This window comes from Numida meleagris, chromosome 4 (genome assembly GCF_002078875.1).
Source record: "Numida meleagris isolate 19003 breed g44 Domestic line chromosome 4, NumMel1.0, whole genome shotgun sequence".
Taxonomy (NCBI): domain Eukaryota; kingdom Metazoa; phylum Chordata; class Aves; order Galliformes; family Numididae; genus Numida; species Numida meleagris.
This window is the reverse complement of record NC_034412.1, coordinates 38,271,268-38,286,247: the sequence shown is the minus strand read 5'-3', so window position 1 is coordinate 38,286,247 and position 14,980 is coordinate 38,271,268. Positions and strand designations below refer to the sequence as shown.

Below are 14,980 nucleotides of genomic sequence, written 5' to 3'. Positions count from 1 at the left end.
TATGGATTTACCTTATGAAATAACAGATAATATCTACCATTAGTCCCAGCATGGTTTTCTCAATTTAAAATGATCCTATACTCTAGCCCTCCCCCGGATCAAAATATCACTCTGACTTCACTTCTCTCTCCTCCCCCATGAATCATTGTGTAAGTGGGCATGAAGCCGAGCTATCAAAATTGCCATGGGAGTTTGAAACAAGCTAAAATCCAAAGGAAAAAACTTTTGAAAATTTGATTTTTCTACGGCTGTAGCCTCTGCCAACTACCCTTTTGCTGCCTGTTAAGAAGCTAAACATTTAAATAAAAAAAAAAAGAACAAGTTAAAACCACCGTGTGATCAGCACAGCATTGAGAGCCATATGATCTCTGGAGCCAGAGTTCAGAGGATCAGGGCTCAAGCATCAGGACGCATGGAATTACAGAGACAGCAGCACTTAAATTTCAATCAGCTGCTCCTTGATTCAACCTGAAGCAGAATGCACTTTAATTAAATGCTATTCAGTGAAACTAAAATGGTGACAAAATTGAACACTGGTGGAAAGAAACACAAATTAAAATTAACGTGCAGGACTCACTGCCACAAGATGTCACTAGGCCTGGAATCACAGCCAGATAACATCCTGTCTGACATACAAGTGGGCGTTCTCATTAGCTGTATATCATTAAAGTGCACACGCACACACACAAAAATAAAACCAGACAAAAAAAAAAAACAGTCATATTAACTCTCATTCTGCAGGTAAGCCAAACGCCACACCACTGCCTTAAGAGGTTTCCCTTAAAGCCACACAGTTGATGTTAAACCCATTCAGTCTGTGGTTATGTGAGGCTTTTTTTGAAAGCTCTGCAAGCAGCAGATGGGGTACCCCAGCTGGCTGCCTACCTCAAGGTGGCAGAGGATTCCTCTGCTCACCAGCTCTGCACTCTGGTTTCTTCCCTGGAGTTCTCCAGCACAGCGGACTTCCAGCTACTCAAGAGAAATTTTAATCTTAATCATCTAACAGAGTTGTACTTTTCTTTAGTTTCAAAAAACCTTTCCAGCTCCAGGCTTATCAATCATTCATACTGTTATTCTACAAATTTTTATCTACTGGATCTTACGGGAACATCAGTTCTATGGAAAAATTCTGACTATGGGAAGAAAAACAACCTAAATTATGAATTACAATCAAAAGAGGAAGTTTTGACCTTCCCTTGAAGATTTACTTCGAAAGATTCTCTTTCAATCTCAAAACGTTTCCTAAACAACATTAGGTATTTTAAATAGTTTATCCAGTACAATCAGAACGCTAGTATGCTGTCAAAATTGGGTGTTTTTAAACTGTTCCTTTCCTAAAGCATCAAAATTGATACAGTTCAGCCAAAACCACTGTTATTTTCTTTTATTTAAACAAATCAAACAAACAAAAATAGCGGAGAAAGATGGTCAAGGGACCAGGGATTTGATTTATCCTTCGATCAAGATTGTCCACTTCCTTCTGCAGTCACGATGCAATTGAAAAAAATGAGTACGCTGGAGACAGTTACCAGAGCACTGAAAGATGAGCTGCACTGCATACAAGATCACGACAGCTCTGCATATCTAACCCTAACCCGAACTGCCATGTAAGCAAACCACATGGTGCTGCAAGCAGAAAATAACTCACTGGCCTTTTCTGTTTGAATGCTTTTGAAGACGGTCACTATCAAGGGAAGGGAAATGCTTTGGAATACTTCATTTTTACGTTTGTGTTCCCCGCTACATCCGGCTTCTCTTTTTCAGATGTGAATTCTGCAGGAATCAATACAATGACCTTCGGTGTGCTGATGGACTAGTGAGCCAACTTGCCCCAAGAAGTACAGTTTGATTGCTTGCATCGCCAGTCTTGCTGAGAACTAAGTGTGCAGTTACCGAGACATTTATTTCCTCTCCATCTATTTGTCAAGAGATACCTTTTTTACAGGGGTTGCCACAAGACAGAAGAAAATGTACCGACGGGGTGACTAAGCAGCCTTGTTTTGAGATCCTAAATAATGATCTGCATGAGTCAGTCTAGCAATTTCGAAAGCCCACAAAAGAGAACTGACGTAAAACGGGAAGCACAAATAAATTCCAAAAATTACTCTTTTATTTAACTGAGGTACAACTAATAACCACTGAAAACTTTGAAGTGAAAGGCTTGTGAGTTTACTCAGATGAATTTCCATTCGGAATGCATTCTAAAAAAGTTTGTACTGCCAGCACCTGGAAAAGGACACTAAATGTTGCCTCCCAATCTTCTCCCACACACCAGCTACAGTATCATCTAACTGTAAGGCTTCCTAATCTGTGGTACCAGGATGTAGAGCCTAACTCCCTGTAGATGTTTGCAATACACAGCTCATTTATAGCATGCACCTTTCGCAGACTAATTCTTAGTGAAATTGTAATTTTGCTGACTAGATGTACTACAAACCTAAGAAACGCACACCACGCTGACTAGAAACTAGGTAAACTACTATTCAGAGCCTTGAAAAATGAAAACACAATTAAGAAGATGCATAAAAAATCCTGCTTTCCACATCTCTGGAAATCCAAGAAAAATACCAACATCTTTGCTGTGGTAAAGGCGAGGCGGGATGATCATTAACAATTCCAAATGGTGTCTATCTCTGAATGCAGCCTCTCTTCAACCCTGATGCTGAGCCCTCAATCCCTGTGGTCACAGCTCTCAGCAAATTCTGTGCGTTCCCATCACAGGGGAAGTTGTTTCTAAGGGAAACCTGCACCCAACGCTGCTTGCTCAGCGACAAGCTGAGAACTAACACATCCCCAGGGCAGGGTGCCCAGTAATACCCATCACCCACCTGCTTTGGGAAATTTCTCAGCAGGAATGTACGAGTCTTCATTTTGTTTATTTTCATTACCTCCCCTCACTGCAGTGCAAATGTCAGCAACTGCCAAGACAGGTGTAGCACACTGTCCTTGAGAAGCAGCAGACATTACACAAGTCCCCTGGAAAGCTGGGGTGATACCTGCTTAACTCCCCACTGTTCTTGAAGTGTCCTGACTTATACCACCCATTTATTTTTCTGTTTCATGCTTTCATTCCAGAAAGCACATTTGAAGTTCTCTGGCTCATATCCACCTCCCTCAGTAAAAGCCCAAACTATGATATGAAGCCTTATTCAATCGTTGCAGAAACCAATTCATTCTGAACTTCTGTCCTCTCTAACATTTATCAAAAAAAAAAAAAAACCAACCCAAAAAGCAATGACTAGCTGAAGGTCAGGCTAAAAATAAAATAAAATCATGCACATATGCTATCTCACCTCATACTTTGAAAGCAAGTTTGTTTACAGCCAAACTGACAGCAAGCCAAGCAAGAGCTGATTTTGTTACTCCTTTTAACAGACGTTTTCTACAGCGAAGACAATAAAAGCTTGTAAAGAGGAAAGCATATCCAGATAGATCCATATACTCCGGCCTATTGAGGATCATCAGTTTAAAGCCAGAAGGCTACATCTGGTTAACGATATTCATAATGCACCACACCTACTTTTAATCATGCTGTAGCAAATGAGAGAGGTAACTGGTGATTCATTCCGCCCAGCACTCCTCTGAGTGCGGTTAACATTTACCTTTGGTTAGCAGTTCTTCAGCGGCATCAGACATGTCCACACGAAAAAGTAAGTACTGTTGGGCCTCCAGGAGAAGATCTGGGAAGTCTTTTTCCATGGAAGCGAAATGTTCGATTTTATTTTTCACAGATGCCAGCACCTGCCAAAACAACAGTAACAATTACTTTTTCCTCCCTTGCTCCCAGTGCAGTCACAGTCTGAACACTCAGGCTCTCCAGCTGCATTAAAGACGACTTTAACAATAAAAATTACGGTCATACAGCATTTTCAGCTCTTGGCACAAATATCATTAAAACACTGAAACGAGATGTGAGGCTCTCAGATGGGTGGGAAAGCAACAGGTGAAACTGAAAAGAGCTGAAGTTTAAACAAGACACCAGAACTACTGCTCCAGTAGGCAAGACTAACGCTTGTGGGCAAATACCTGATAAAGTGACCGTACGCTGGGCTGAAACACCATGTTGGTGTTGAGCAGAAAGGAGCGAAGAAGAGGCTGTGGGTAACTTGCTAGCTGAGTAATAATCCCAATAAGCAGCAAATTTACATGCAAGGAGTTCTCCAGCATGTTCTCCAGCTTCGACAACATCACACTGATAAACGGTCCTGCAAAAAAAAGGAGAAGGAACCAATGCTTCTGTTTTCTCAGAAGAAAAATCCCGAGATCCAGGAAATAAGCATGTGAAAGGAATTTTGATCATCATAACCAATCAAATCAAACCTCCTACATGCTAATTAAAGCCAGCAAGGAGGAAAAACAAAACTTATCTGAACAGACAAAATAGACTTAACAGGGGTGTTGAAAGCTTTCATGAGTTGAAGCAATTTGACTAGTGATCTAGTTACATTAATGGCATATTTAATGTACATAATCATCCTACTTTACATGTGCCAATAAGGATTTAGCCTAATGTGTTAACGGTCTATTATTTCATTCCTTTTGAAGTTAATCAGAATGGTGCCACTGAAGAATCACAGAATCCTTAAAATTGGAAGAGACCTTTAGAGGTCATGTAGTCCAACTCCCCTATGGTGTACAGGGACACCAAAGCCAGATGAGGTTGCCCAGGGCCTTATCCAGCTTCGCCTTGGAAGTCTCCAGGGACATGGCATCAACCACATCTCTGGGCAACCTGTTCCAGTGCCTCACCACCCTCACTGTAAAAGACTTTTCCTTATATCTAGCCTAAACCTACCATCTTTAAGCTTGAAACCATTTCCCCTCATTCTGTCACCACAGACCCTGCTAAAGAGTCTGTCCCCTTCTTTCCTATAGCTCCCTTTTAGATACTGAATGGCCGCTCTCACGTCTCCCTGGAGCCTTCTCTTCTCCAGGCTGAACAACTCCAGCTCTTTCAGCCTGTCCTCGTAGGAGAGGTGTTCCATCCCTTGGATCATTTCTGTGGCCCTCCTCTGGACGCGCTCCAACAGAACCTGTCCTTTTCACTGGCACTGTGCCTTATTTCCACAGAAGGACTGGCAAAGTACCTTATAGCTTAGACTTCTTGTCTTACCAAAATAGTGGGGTGTTCTACTCTAAACAAAAAATCAAAACCTGTGATAGCTCACATCACAAGGAAATGCATTTTCAGTACTGCAGTCACATAAAGCAGGGAAAACATTAAAATAGATTTATAAGCAAAATTCTTTGTAAATGTAGTCTTTATCGTGTAAATGTCAGCAATAAACAATAGCTTTAGTTTGTGTCTTTATGTTGCAGGGCAACCACTAAAATACAGAAGCATTTACAATGCAAGTACATAAACCCTTAGTGCCCAAGCTTAACAAATGTTTTCAAAGCTGAGCATGCCTTTATTCAAATCACATGTAGTGCTCCCTTTTAACCACCAACCAGAGTGAAGGTCAGTATTGCATCCTGCAGGAATCCTCCTGCCTGGGCGCACAATCGAGTAGCCTCAAAGCCCCTTGGCTGAGATAGTTTCTTCTGTCCCTACAAAACCTAGTGCTTCCTCCTCCCGTGTCTACGGGGACAATTTCACAGAGCCCCTGAGGACCACAGTGCGAAGGGAGCTCCCTTGGGACAGGAGGGGTTGCAGAGCAACAGAGGTAGATCACAGTTTCTCTCATGCAAGTCAAGCTCTAGATCTGAGTAGATAAAGCTGAAGTTAGACATTTATAACAAAGGTATGCCACTTCTCTTGAAGTTCCCAATACAAAATTCTCAGTTTTCCAGAAATTATTAGAATAAAAAACAGAGGAAGCGAGTGGAGTTTGCAAGTCTGCTAAGAAACAGTATAAACCAGTGAGAAATAAAAAAGTTTTCCTTTCCTAACTTCGTCTCCATGTAGCCATGAAGTCAAGCACTGTTCCTAAACATCACATTCATTCTTGCTCAGGGGAAAACAGGGATGACTGTGTTTAATGCCCTCAAATTGGACTCAGACACCAATGGGACATTGTCTTCATAGATCTGCAAGCCTGAGGAGAGTATCTCTGTACTGCTGAGTTGCTGAGTGTGGGAACCTCTGTCTGGTTATTCAATTCTGTAGCAAGAAGCCCCATTACACAACAACACCCCCCGTTTATCACATACGTAATATAGCATTCCAAAGTAAATAGAACATTATTATATTTGAAAGGCACTGCAATATCCCATTTCTGAGGCATTTTTATGAGCAACTCCTTACCTGCAAACACTAAGAGCTTCACTACAGCAAGGCGAGCAGCCTAAGAGTAAAAAATGTTGTGGACAGGAAGCAAATTGTGGGTTTTTTTACTCATTTGGTTGGTTGGGCTTTGTTTTTCTTTTTTCTTTAAAGCAACAAATGGAGGAAGGGACTGGATGAAGAGACAGGGATGACATTTTTTTGAGCTACATTTGACAGCAGATAATGGGAAATTGAAAGGTTTGAATGTGATTAGTCTCTGGTACGAGGATATTAGCACTGCAGCAAAAATAGTAAATGGACTGGATAAACAGGCTGAGGTTTTCAATTAAGAGACAGTGCCAGGCACGCTGGCCACAGCTGACCAGAAAGGGCTGCATTTCAATGGATACAAATGAATGTTTTCCCCCCTCCTTCCAAATGAACAAGAAGCCAGATTATAGAGGTCTCATTTTGGATGAGAAAACCTAGACACGCTACTATTTTTATTATTATTATTTGCATTACTGTGGTATCCAGGAGACCTAATTAAAGATCAGGAGCCTGCAGTGCAAGGAGCTGCGCAAACACCGATCAAAAGCACACTCTGCCCTCCTGTAGCAATTTCATTCCTGAATGGCTTGGGCAGTCTCTAGAGAACAAGCTTAACTTGTTGTCTGGCACAAGACAGAAAGGCGTACCCACTGCGGGGGCTGCTCTGGCGTTTGAGGACCAAGACGCGAGGACAGCGCCCGCCCAGAGGCACGGGCGGACATGGCATCAGTGCTGCCACCTCGTGCTAAAGTGTGAATTAACAGAAGGGGCGAAAATGGCAACGTGACACCACAGCTACAGCGTGAGAGGTGCCAGCCACCAGAGAAACAAATGATTTACCTGGGCTCTACACATTAGAACTCCCGTCCGCTTTCAACTGAAAAAGTTTCTCCTAGAATGACGGTGCTCTGACATACAAGAAACATAATCCCAAGACTTTTTTTTTTTCAAGTAGCCAGAAAAGAACTGAGCAGCCACCATTTGCTGTGACTATACTGACTGCTCTGCTCTACTTTCACGCTGCGTCTCTTTGATTCTCCTTGGGCCAGTCTCAGCTATTTGGGCATACCCTCTTTAGTGTCAGGGCTGTTCCTAGCTCTATGCTTGTGCTGTGCACTGTGATCACACTTGGCCACCTTTAATCACCATGCCTTCTTGTATTTGTTAGGTATGTAACTAAGAGAACCGTTCCACCTGTAAATGGAGCACTCTGACTCCTCGCAGCACGCTTGGGAGATGCATCCTCCTTTGGTCCAAAGGGAGATGACACGCTCTCCGCAGAAGGGGTATCTGCTGAGAAATTCTCAAAGTCCTCCTCCTCTTCTGCAGGAGACACAGGGTCAGGAGTGTCTGACTTTTGCTCCTCCAAGCCTGCGTTGTTTGGATCCAGTTCCTTAATAATTTTGTCATACTGTGCAATGAAATCCTCACCATCTGTGCTCAGCAGTCGTGAGCTTAAGCAATTTTCTGCCTCCTGAAGCTTCAACTCTAAGTCTGGCTGTGGATCAGTCTCCACCATTTTCTGGTTTGTTTGTTCTTTCATTACACCTTGAGTCAAGCTTGATTTTTTTTTACTGTGCTCATCCACGCCCACTTCCAGCTGGCTGTTAGAGAGAGGCCCATTGACAACAGTCTGGCTTTGGACCTGATGTTCTCTGGACACATTTAAAGTTTTCTCCTTGGAGTTGTCATCATCCTGCGTATCCTTCTGGGCACATAATCTGTAAACCATAACATCATCCTGAAAGTCTGAATCCTCTATGTAAGATCCTTTGACAAGCATTATAGCGTTTTTTTTCATCTCTTGAATATGTTTCGGTGGCACTGCGGGCATCTGCATCTCTGTACTTCCCAGATCATCATACTGATGGAGTGAGCTCACATCAGAACCAGGAGAAATCCCTGTGTCATAGCTATCATCCCATTCCAGCTCCAGCTGCATCTTCTCACCCAGCGGTGCTGTTTGAGAGGAGCTACACATGCTGGGTGTCCTTTGCTGGAGCCGAAACATGGGATGTTCCACATCTGTACTGTTCTCCTCAGCAAGGGCTTGGATAAAGGTCTCAGGATCAGGATTTACTCCATCGTATAAAGCAGACCAGACCTTACAATCTTTCAGACACTGGAGGATGGCTTCTTGAGCTTCTCCCAGGTACTGCAGGTAGCTGATATCCACAGCTCTTCCAAATTCCACAATGCAGACGGATTCAGAAATGCCTCTAGCAGAATCTGAAAGTACAGAAGATTACTCATACCGTGACACAGTAAAACAACCCAGAGTTCTCTAGCAAGGCAGCCACTAATAGTCTTTAGCTCCAGTCATCCAATAAGGCAGGAAGAACTTAGAATTTAGAGATTTAATCATAAATGTACTAGAGTTGTTCCTACTGCCAAGTGAGCACTGTAACTCAAGATTTCTGAGAGACCGGCCCAATCCCAATCTGTAAACCATCCGTGACCGCTCTGAAGCTGCAAGTGCCACTTTGAAGTATCTGTACGTCATTTTTATGAATGAATATTTTAACAGCTACCCAAGTTGGATACGGTTTATATAGACCTAGACCCAAGGAAGGAATTAAATAAGCTTTCCAGTGCAGCCTAACTGCCCAGTTTGTTGTTGCCCACCACTTTTCTTCCACCTGAGCTGCTACCAAACTCAATGCACTTCACGATCTGGTCTTCCCTTGAGCACCAATTACCTTTAGTTTGAGCTGCTTTTGTCCAGAGAATATAATCTTTTCCTTGGCTTTCTAGAGTCAAGGTGATCCCAGTGGAGCAGCAGACCGGTGTCAGGGCAAGCAGTTTTGCAGCAGATACGGAGTAACAATCTCTCTCTTTCACAGCCCTTCGCTGGCTCAACATCATGTGGTTACATGGGATCAGATACCTGAAACAGCAGTCTAGCATTACATCCTTTCACGTGAGAGAAAACAAAAACATACAAAATTCCCTTCACGCCTTCCTTCCCTCTTCAAATTAAAAGAAATAACAGTAGTCTTGACAGTGATCTATATTCTAAACCTCTCAAGAGCATGAAATCCCAACTCTTTACATTGTGAAGCTACAGTTCAATGAGGAACTGTCAAGACAAGTAGAGATAGGAGATCAGTTGCATCAGAATGGGGAAACGAGCAGCCCTTCACAGATCAGAGCAAGCCTGCTGTAGGAAGGGATGAGGGAAGCATGGAATGGGCAGAAGTCAAAGGCTAGCAGTGTGGTTTGGTCCCAGTATGAATGAGTTCTCTCAGAGTCCTTAATTTATTTGTTTTTCAAGGAAATCCAGGCAGAGTCAGTTTATGCGTGCCAGGCAAGCAGCCAGCAAAAGGGAAGGAAAGGTCATCAAGGTGTTTCACTGCACTAAATCAAGAGGTCTTGGGCACAGGAGGAAAAAAGCTACAGGGAAAACAAGGAACAGAGGAAGCACATTCTCATGTTTAATATTTTTAGAGCACTTTTGTTTAACATTTTAAAAGCACTCTGTTAAGGCCCTTAGTATTAACTAGGCTGATGTTTTCCCATTTTGAAAGGAAACCGAATTTTAAAGTATTCCCTAAATAAACAACAACAAAAAAAGACTAAATACAAGTGCACCACTGGTTAGTAGGGAAGTCCCAACATAACTTGAGTTCACAGATGTCCTAACACCATTCCCAGGCAACTCAGGGAATTTCACCTTAATGCCTATCAGTGGAGGGAATGAAACACTGATGCCTTCCACAGTGTTAAAAGCCTGATTTAGCTACACCAGTATTTCCACAGGAATTACCAACTCTCATCTAATCCACACACCAAAATTAAAATTGTGTATTCTGAAGCAGCCTATAGAACAATCAGTTAAATGCAAAAATAATCAATACATTTAGTACATTATATATAGCAATCCACATACAACAGTTCAGGAAGCTGAAGTATTCTTGGGGAAAGAAGAATAACAGAGATGAAAGGTGCAAGCAACAGCATAAGCTCCCTGTATTGCAATGTATATATAATAAACTGGAGAAAACATGCTGGAGAGAAGAATTATACACTTAAAAGCAGGAAATAAGAAGTTCAAGGGTGATAAATATATTCTCAGCTTTTCTTCTCTCGCATTTATAGAAATAAATCACAAGAAGAATCTCTTATTCCTGAAGATCACAGGACATAAATCATGCTTCTACAGGTCTAGCATGCTTTTGTCGGAATCATAAATATTCTTATCTCTGTAGCTGCTTGAATTTCTGCTCTCTTGGAGAACCTCCATATAGCTCTGTGCCTATCGTCTGAGACTCTATGTCCCAGAATTAGGACAAAGTGGAAAAAGGAGTTTGGGCTTTACCTTAAAACTAGCTGCAACATCACATCTTCACAATGCAAGCCAATGAGCGTTCTGAACAATGCTAAGGAGACCACACAGAGCTGGAAAATGATAAACGCCATCAGTTTTCAATCTGGAAATGGTACCTTTCCAATCTTTCTTGCATTCTGCGTAACAGAATGACTCCAACAGAACATACCACTTTAAGAAACCATTAGTACGCTATTTCGATTTGTCAGCACCACTATGGGATTTTATTAAGTTGTCTAGAGCTATACACATACCATTTTACAATTTAGCAATATGATTCCGAATTTTCCTTCAAAAAAATTACGTAAAAATAAGTATTCTTTGCAAGGTATTTGCATTAACTTATCTAGAACGTGAAAGCAGTAATTTCCCAGTCTTTAATATTTTCAATTTTTTTTCCAAATATATTAGTTTAACCCAGCATGAAGTGAACCCTATAGCTTTTAAGATAAAGTATTAGGTTTTACTGCTGACACAGAATTTGAATCAACAAGAGGTCTTTTCTAAAAAGAAAAAAAAGTTATATACTACTTAAAGTTTCTGTTTTACATATTAAGACTGATGAGTTCTGCACATTTAGAACCTGAATGCATCTATACCTCAGTGCCTCTATACACACAGCTGAATGTACTGACATAGATCAGGACTGCACAAGTCATTTTTATCAGAATCTACCCCATGTGGATAGCTCCCATCCCCTCATTACAGGCCACCTGGATAGCTGGGAACCATGGCATGAGGATCCTTTCTGTGAGACCAGAAGAAAGGAAATAAAAACAACACTCCTCACTGGAATTGCACGCTTGTCTTTTTTGGGAAAGGTCTGACGAATATACTCATCATCAAGTACTTCAGCAGTCACATGCAGTAGAATTCATACCCGTTCGGTGATAGGCACCCCACTTTCACAATAGTCTTACAACAGACTAGAAACTTGGACTTAACAGGTTTTTGGTTGCTACTTAAGACACACAAGCCTTTCAAAACTATCATACAGTGTATTTCTATAAGCTTGCTTAACTGCAGAGACGTGTCCAATACGGTACAAGAATGATCTCTAAGCTTTCATTGATTTTCATGAACCGCAGCATCATTATTTTGCTGCCTTTTAATGCGTCTTTCCTTGGGCATGTGTTCCTGTGCTGCTCTTTCCTAGAAACAGCATCTTGCAGCTGGCTTAGATTCCAGGGCCAGGCTGACTCTTGTGAGAATTATTTAGCATAAGCTGACTTCTTCTTAGAGTTTCAAGTTGGTGTTTTACTCTTGCCTCTCACTATACTAATAATGTAAACTCAATTAATACATGAAGTAAACTGCACTTCTCAATAGCTAAAAATGGAACCAGATAAAGATAAAATAAAGAAAAAGCTATAGATATTTCTCTGCCTCTTTTCAGTCGCTGAATGTCCTTTGTAATTCATTCAGGATTAAATCTTGCATCATTCTCAGGCATGGCTTCTCTTCCCAACTGTGGAATTTCCTCCTTTTCTCTGCAGTCAGTCTTCTTCCTCCCACTGTTAAAATTCTCTGTACTAACTGCAACAGCATGTTGCTGTTCCTCTCTCCAGCCCATGCTTTCACAAGAATGTCAACTTAAAAGGCACTTTGTTTCAGTATTTCCATTCTCTTTTTCAGCCCAGTGACTCAGCTCCCCTACAGGATGATCAGCTGTCCATGGTGACCATGACCAGAGGAATGCACAGACTTCTTGTAGAATATATATAAGCATACATACATCTTCCCTTACTTGGTTTCCATCTCTGTGGAGCTATTAAATGCTAAAGTTTAAATAAACTTCACTTGATAGCCTCTGAAAAGCAAAAGTTTCTTTGATCATCTTTCCTGGTTTGGTCATTACACTAACACCCAGAGAAAAACAAGAGAGCGAATAAGCCCTGCATTCAAAAAGCTAGCTGGGATGTGGACGTGCATGTAAGTACTAAAGCACAGCCAGGCACAGAAAGAAGATAACCAGGAAAAGCTCATGAGCTGGCCTGCTGTGAGGCAAAGCAGAACTCAAATCTGCTGCCCTGCCACCACTGTCCACTGCTCGTAATAGAAACCAACAGGAAGGTCCTTGCTAGTGCAAGATCTCATGCCTACAGAAATAGCAGGAGAAAGTAAAAGGGCAGGAAAGAAAGGAATAAAAAAGCTGAACTCCAGTTCTTAATGGAAACGCAGGGGTAGAGTTGAAGAGCAGCAGGACAAACTTGAGGAAGAAGTCAGATCCTTACATGAAAGCTGTGTTTTAGTGGGGGTAAAATAGGAATTCTCATTTCCTCTGTGAAACTGAGAGCCAAGTCTAACTGTTCTTCATACTGTGAAAGTTCAAAACCTGCTAATTCCTTAAATTTTCCAGCACTTAAGAAACTGCAGCTTATTGGGAAACATTTGCAATATGGCTGCAAAGACAAATGAGAAACGAAGAAACTTCTGAAGAAGAAAAGCAAGTCGATTTTTGTGCTTCATAAGAAGAAATGATTCAGTGCACTACCAGGAGATAAAGAGCATAGGACTTTACGAGTCCTTTTTGGCCACCTGTCTGTACATAAGCTTAATCCTGGGTGAATTATTAATAAGTATTTTCAAGAGATATAACGCATACAGTTTCCGTGCTATGGAAACCAAACAGAAGGCTGCAGTTCTGGCTTTTGCACTTGGCCAAGCTATACTGCGGCAAACTTATTTAGTATCACAGAACCATTTTGGCTGAGATCCTGAGTTACTCAGCGGAAGGATTCTTTACAATTCCAATCCTGTTTGCCTATGGAACAGTAATTAATGATTATCAGAGACAACAGCATTTGCATTTTTGTCGACAGAAGCTGTTTTCGGCTTTCAGAGTTAATCCATCTTAGGGATGCAGTAACAACAGCATATATCCATATTTGCATCGCACCCACATTTCAAAACAAATTTCAGACAAAGATAACATCCCTAATGCACAAATTTAGTGCACGTGCTGGTGTTCTGGCTTCTCTTGCCCTAAAACATTATACTGTATTTCATTCACGAAGCCGTGCATCATGCAAGATTCAGCCAAGGCTGCCAGCCAAACAAGGCTCGGAAGAGACATCCAGTGCAACAAGTATTCATTTTCCCCGTGTCAGTGGTTTACGGGCGTTTGGCCCGGTTCCGTGACGAATGGGATGGGGGACCCATGGACCAAACACCCGTAGATCAAACCCAGAAGATCAAACTGTTAGCAAAGGTAACTCTGCTATCTCAGCTGGCTCTCCAGGCATTGTGGTGCATTATGCCGATGCTGAGAAGGGGCTCACTGCAAATTTGAGATAAACCTTACTGCACAGAGGAGTGAAGAAAGAAAAGGAAGTAGCAATCTAATCACTTGAGCAAGAAAGTGCCTTCCTTTAATCAAACAAGAATGCTGGCAATATCACAGTTAAGCAAACATGCTACAGTAACACACACTTGGTTCCTGTGAACTCTATTGGCAGCAGTGCAGTTCACAACTTGAGCAATTTGAAGACGTCCTCGTAGGGCTCCCACTGTCTCCTACAAAGGTCATTTGCAAATACCTATTGCTTGGCAGAACTGCAGAGATAGAATACGTTCCTTGCCTTGGTTAGGTTCTGAAGTCCTAGGGATGAGTTACCTATGGCAGCACTAATTCACCAATATCCAGAATATAAATGCTTCCAAATTCACCTTTACTTTTCAAACAGAATTTAGACTTCCAAAAGCCCTCATCTACCCTTACCCCATTTCCTGTACATGTAAAACCACTTCACACATTTATCACCTTCTTAGTACAGATATAGGTAGATGCCAGCACACAAACAAAACAGTAAAAATCAAAAGGCACACCATTAGGATGGGGGAGACAATCCCTAGGGAATTTCCCTTTCCCATTTAATTAGTTCACCTACACCCACACGAGAACCTGAACTTGTTTCCTGCTCGTCTTACCCGGAATGGCGTGTTGATTCGGCTAGTGAGTGTATCTAGGATGTGCACGTTCTCATGTCGGTGCAGCAGAATAAAACGGAGGAAAATCTTGAGGAGGGCTGGCTCTGACACGCTACGCAAAAAGAGATCCAGATATGCAGTAGTAGCCATCACTTCTTCCACCGTCACCTACAGGGAAAAATAAGGTAAATGGAAACACTGAACAAACAAAATATCCGTCCATGCCTCGCAACGGCATGATACCTGGCACCCACCCTAAGCTTCCCACACACAGTACTGCCACAAAATCATCGAGACCTTTACTTTTAGAAAGTAGTATGCTTCTGACTTGCTCACAAACATCTTGCGCCCATTTCTTACCTGTCTTACTTCCCCAGGGAAAAAAAAGCAACAAAACTCCCCCAAACCAACAGCCTAGATCTCATAGATGTTGAAATACAAAGAGCTAAATCCTTCTAGAAGCT

At 41.8% G+C, this 14,980-nt stretch overlaps 2 protein-coding genes across 5 annotated transcripts in view; one reads left to right on the top strand and one right to left on the bottom strand.

The window, feature by feature from the left end:
* GATB (glutamyl-tRNA amidotransferase subunit B) overlaps window positions 1–12,380 on the top strand; it is a 64,990-nt gene extending 52,610 nt beyond the window's left edge. The window contains exon 14 of the transcript XR_002437735.1: window positions 12,222–12,380. The gene's annotated coding sequence lies outside the window, so the exon portion shown is untranslated. The remainder of the gene's footprint in view (window positions 1–12,221) is intronic.
* FAM160A1 (family with sequence similarity 160 member A1) overlaps window positions 1–14,980 on the bottom strand; it is a 78,833-nt gene that overhangs the window by 555 nt on the left and 63,298 nt on the right. For all 4 annotated transcript variants that reach the window (XR_002437734.1, XM_021393575.1, XM_021393574.1 and 1 more), the window contains 6 exons: window positions 14,517–14,684; window positions 10,578–10,657; window positions 8,959–9,146; window positions 7,454–8,488; window positions 4,027–4,205; window positions 3,603–3,741 (listed from right to left, as the gene is read on the bottom strand). Coding sequence is in view for 3 of the 4 variants with exons in the window: in XM_021393575.1 (XP_021249250.1) it covers window positions 3,603–3,741; window positions 4,027–4,205; window positions 7,454–8,488; window positions 8,959–9,146; window positions 10,578–10,657; window positions 14,517–14,684 (1,789 nt within the window). In the remaining variant the exon portion in view is untranslated. The remainder of the gene's footprint in view (window positions 1–3,602; window positions 3,742–4,026; window positions 4,206–7,453; window positions 8,489–8,958; window positions 9,147–10,577; window positions 10,658–14,516; window positions 14,685–14,980) is intronic.